This window comes from Pteropus vampyrus, unplaced genomic scaffold (assembly GCF_000151845.1).
Source record: "Pteropus vampyrus isolate Shadow unplaced genomic scaffold, Pvam_2.0 Scaffold29, whole genome shotgun sequence".
In the NCBI taxonomy this organism is placed as follows: domain Eukaryota; kingdom Metazoa; phylum Chordata; class Mammalia; order Chiroptera; family Pteropodidae; genus Pteropus; species Pteropus vampyrus.
In genome coordinates, this window is record NW_011888810.1 from 561,768 (window position 1) to 564,379 (window position 2,612).

A 2,612-nucleotide genomic window follows, 5' to 3' on the forward strand; every position below is an offset into this window, starting at 1 on the left:
AGGCAGCCCCCTTCCAACAGACGCGCCCGTACTGCAGTGTGGCTCTCCGTTTACAGAGCGTGGGCTGGCTCAGGCCTTTCTCATTCCTCAGCCATGCCCCTTGTGCAGCAAATCTCTGCACAGTCATATGCGACAGCCACGCATTCGGCTTTGTGGGGGCCAGAGAAAAGGGACATTTCATTATTCAGAAATTTTCCTTAAAGAATTTAAGCCTTCATTGGCAACATCTAAGCCAATTGGTGGACCAAACACTATCTTTTCATCACTCTCTATTGATCCTTGAATGTTGGCCTTGGAATTCTTTTCCTGGCCCCTGTGACCACCCCAAGGTGTCTTCCCCTCAGGGAAATTTCTCACTGTCCTGGAGATGAAGATCATTGCCATCTAAGGAGAATGTTCACTCTGATGCAGGCCGTGGTTTATGGGGCCCAGAAGTCTCTCCCTTAATGTATAAGGACTCCCAAAAGGGTGACTTTAATTTTTAAACTACTTTTGGATCCCACGAACATCAGATAGAATTAGCCACGGATGCAGCCAACCTCTTGCTCAACTCTTCGAATAGCTCCTAAGGGATCACCCCAAAAAGGCATCTTTTAGCCTCTCATTTGCCAGTTCTCATTCCTGGAAACCTGCCTTTTCCACTTTTTCCGATTCATGCTCATCCCATTTCCAGGCTACAGAACACTCCCAAGAAGATCTCTCTTTTATTATCTTGTACCTCTTTCATCCCCCAGGAAATTCTTGAATTCGGCTTTATCTAGGAATCTCTGATACTTAAAAGAGGGGAGCAAACGTTTTTGATGTTTGATTCATGTCAGGAATTCACGTCAGGAGTCTGTGGACTGGGATCCACAGACTCTCATCACATCACTGCCCTGTATCTGTCCAGCACTTTAACACCTCCCACGTCCTCAAACTAACTTTTCTTCACTGGAAACTCACAGCAGGCCAATTGGGTAGAGAGGCAAATGTTATTTGCATTTTATGGCTGAGATCCTGAGGTCCTGTGCCTACACGGTGTTCCCAAGGTCAAAAACTCACGGTGACAGAGAAGGCTAGACCCAGAGTACCTGTTTCCCAGCCAGATACTTTGACTTTTCAATGCAGTGTCCCTCCACTCATGTCTAGAGAGAAGAAAGAACATGAGTTTTGGGGACGGAGGCAGTAGTGTTACTGAAGGGGAACTGGGATGCCCTTATGTGGTGTTGTGACCAAGAAAACCAGAGATGCTAAATCCAGTGCTGGTGACTGGCCACCACCTCCGGACCCCAATCCAGGGAAACGCACACATGATGGGCAGTGGCGACAGAAAGCAAACGTGTTGTCTGGGCCTTGTTCCCACAGTGCCTGCTTCCAGCTTGGTGCACTGGGTCCCATGAAAGGCTTCCCTGAAAACTGCTAAGGATTCCATTTCATTGCTGAAAGCATGAGATCACTACCCTCAGAGGCATGGGTGCCTAACAGGCTGTGAGCACGAAACTGTTTTGGGGGTGTAGTAGGACAGACCTCCAGCCTATGTGAGATTTATTGCTCCCTCCAATAACTGGGTGCAACTGCTTTGGTCTCTGTATCCTGAATGGGTATCGACTTCTGAAACTATCTTTTCACAGACAGCCTTTTATTTTCCACATAAAAGTAATTTAAGTACATTGTAGGGAAAAAAATAAAAACAAAAATAAAAAATCAGTAACACCCGAACCCAGCCATTAACACTCTGATTTTTGTTCCATTATGTTTCTTTGCAAAGAAAAAAATAAAAACAAAAATAAAAAATCAAAACAAAAATAAAACAAGAAAAAAAATAAAAACAAAAATAAAACAAAAACAAATAAAAACAAAAATAAAAACAAAAATAAAAAATCAGTAACACCCGAACCCAGCCATTAACACTCTGATTTTTGTTCCATTATGTTTCACATTATGATATGTGAAAATGCTTGATCTGTTATGAGGATGCCATACGTGTTTGTGTGTTTGTTTCCATTTGCTGTCTGGACTCTCTCCCATATTGCTAGACCTTCTTCAGAAATATTTTAAATGCAAAATTATGTCATAATTTACCCTATTACTGAATATTTAGCAATTGATTGCACATTAAGGATCATGTCCTGCTACAACATTATTGCACAAAAATCTAACTAAATTTCCCCTATTTCCTTAGGAGAGATTTCTAAAAGTAAAATGATCAGGTCCAAGGGTTTACACCTTTTACTGCTCTTGATTATCAAGTTGGTTTCTGGAAAGCCAAAGCTGTTCTAAGGGTCTTGACCTCCTCTGAGTTCCCCCAGGACCCCCCTTAGTCTCCAGTACCCAAAGTCTCACACAGGCCTGGGGGGCTCCACTGATGAGACAGGAGCCCCTGCTGTTGTCCCGCCGGGGTTCAGTGCCACTCAGCTCCCACAGAGACACACTTGAAGCTGTACAACCCCGGGTTTGATGAAGCACAGAAATAATGAGCTCAGTGGGAAGAACACAATCTTTGCACGCCACGGCTCTGCATGCAGGGTGGGCACTCGAGGGGTACTCACTTGATAAGTAGCAAACATTTCTCTGTCCAAGTTCCGTGTCACAGAGACGCTACCCGTGTTCTCATTGATTCTGAAAATTCCTTT

At 44.0% G+C, this 2,612-nt stretch overlaps 1 protein-coding gene across 3 annotated transcripts in view; it reads right to left on the minus strand.

The window, feature by feature from the left end:
- The window catches only part of CDH13 (cadherin 13), a 985,836-nt gene that overhangs the window by 460,327 nt on the left and 522,897 nt on the right, over positions 1 to 2,612 (minus strand). For all 3 annotated transcript variants that reach the window (XM_011356635.2, XM_023528555.1, XM_023528556.1), the window contains exon 6: positions 2,529 to 2,581. In XM_011356635.2, the coding sequence (XP_011354937.1) occupies positions 2,529 to 2,581 (53 nt within the window). The remainder of the gene's footprint in view (positions 1 to 2,528; positions 2,582 to 2,612) is intronic.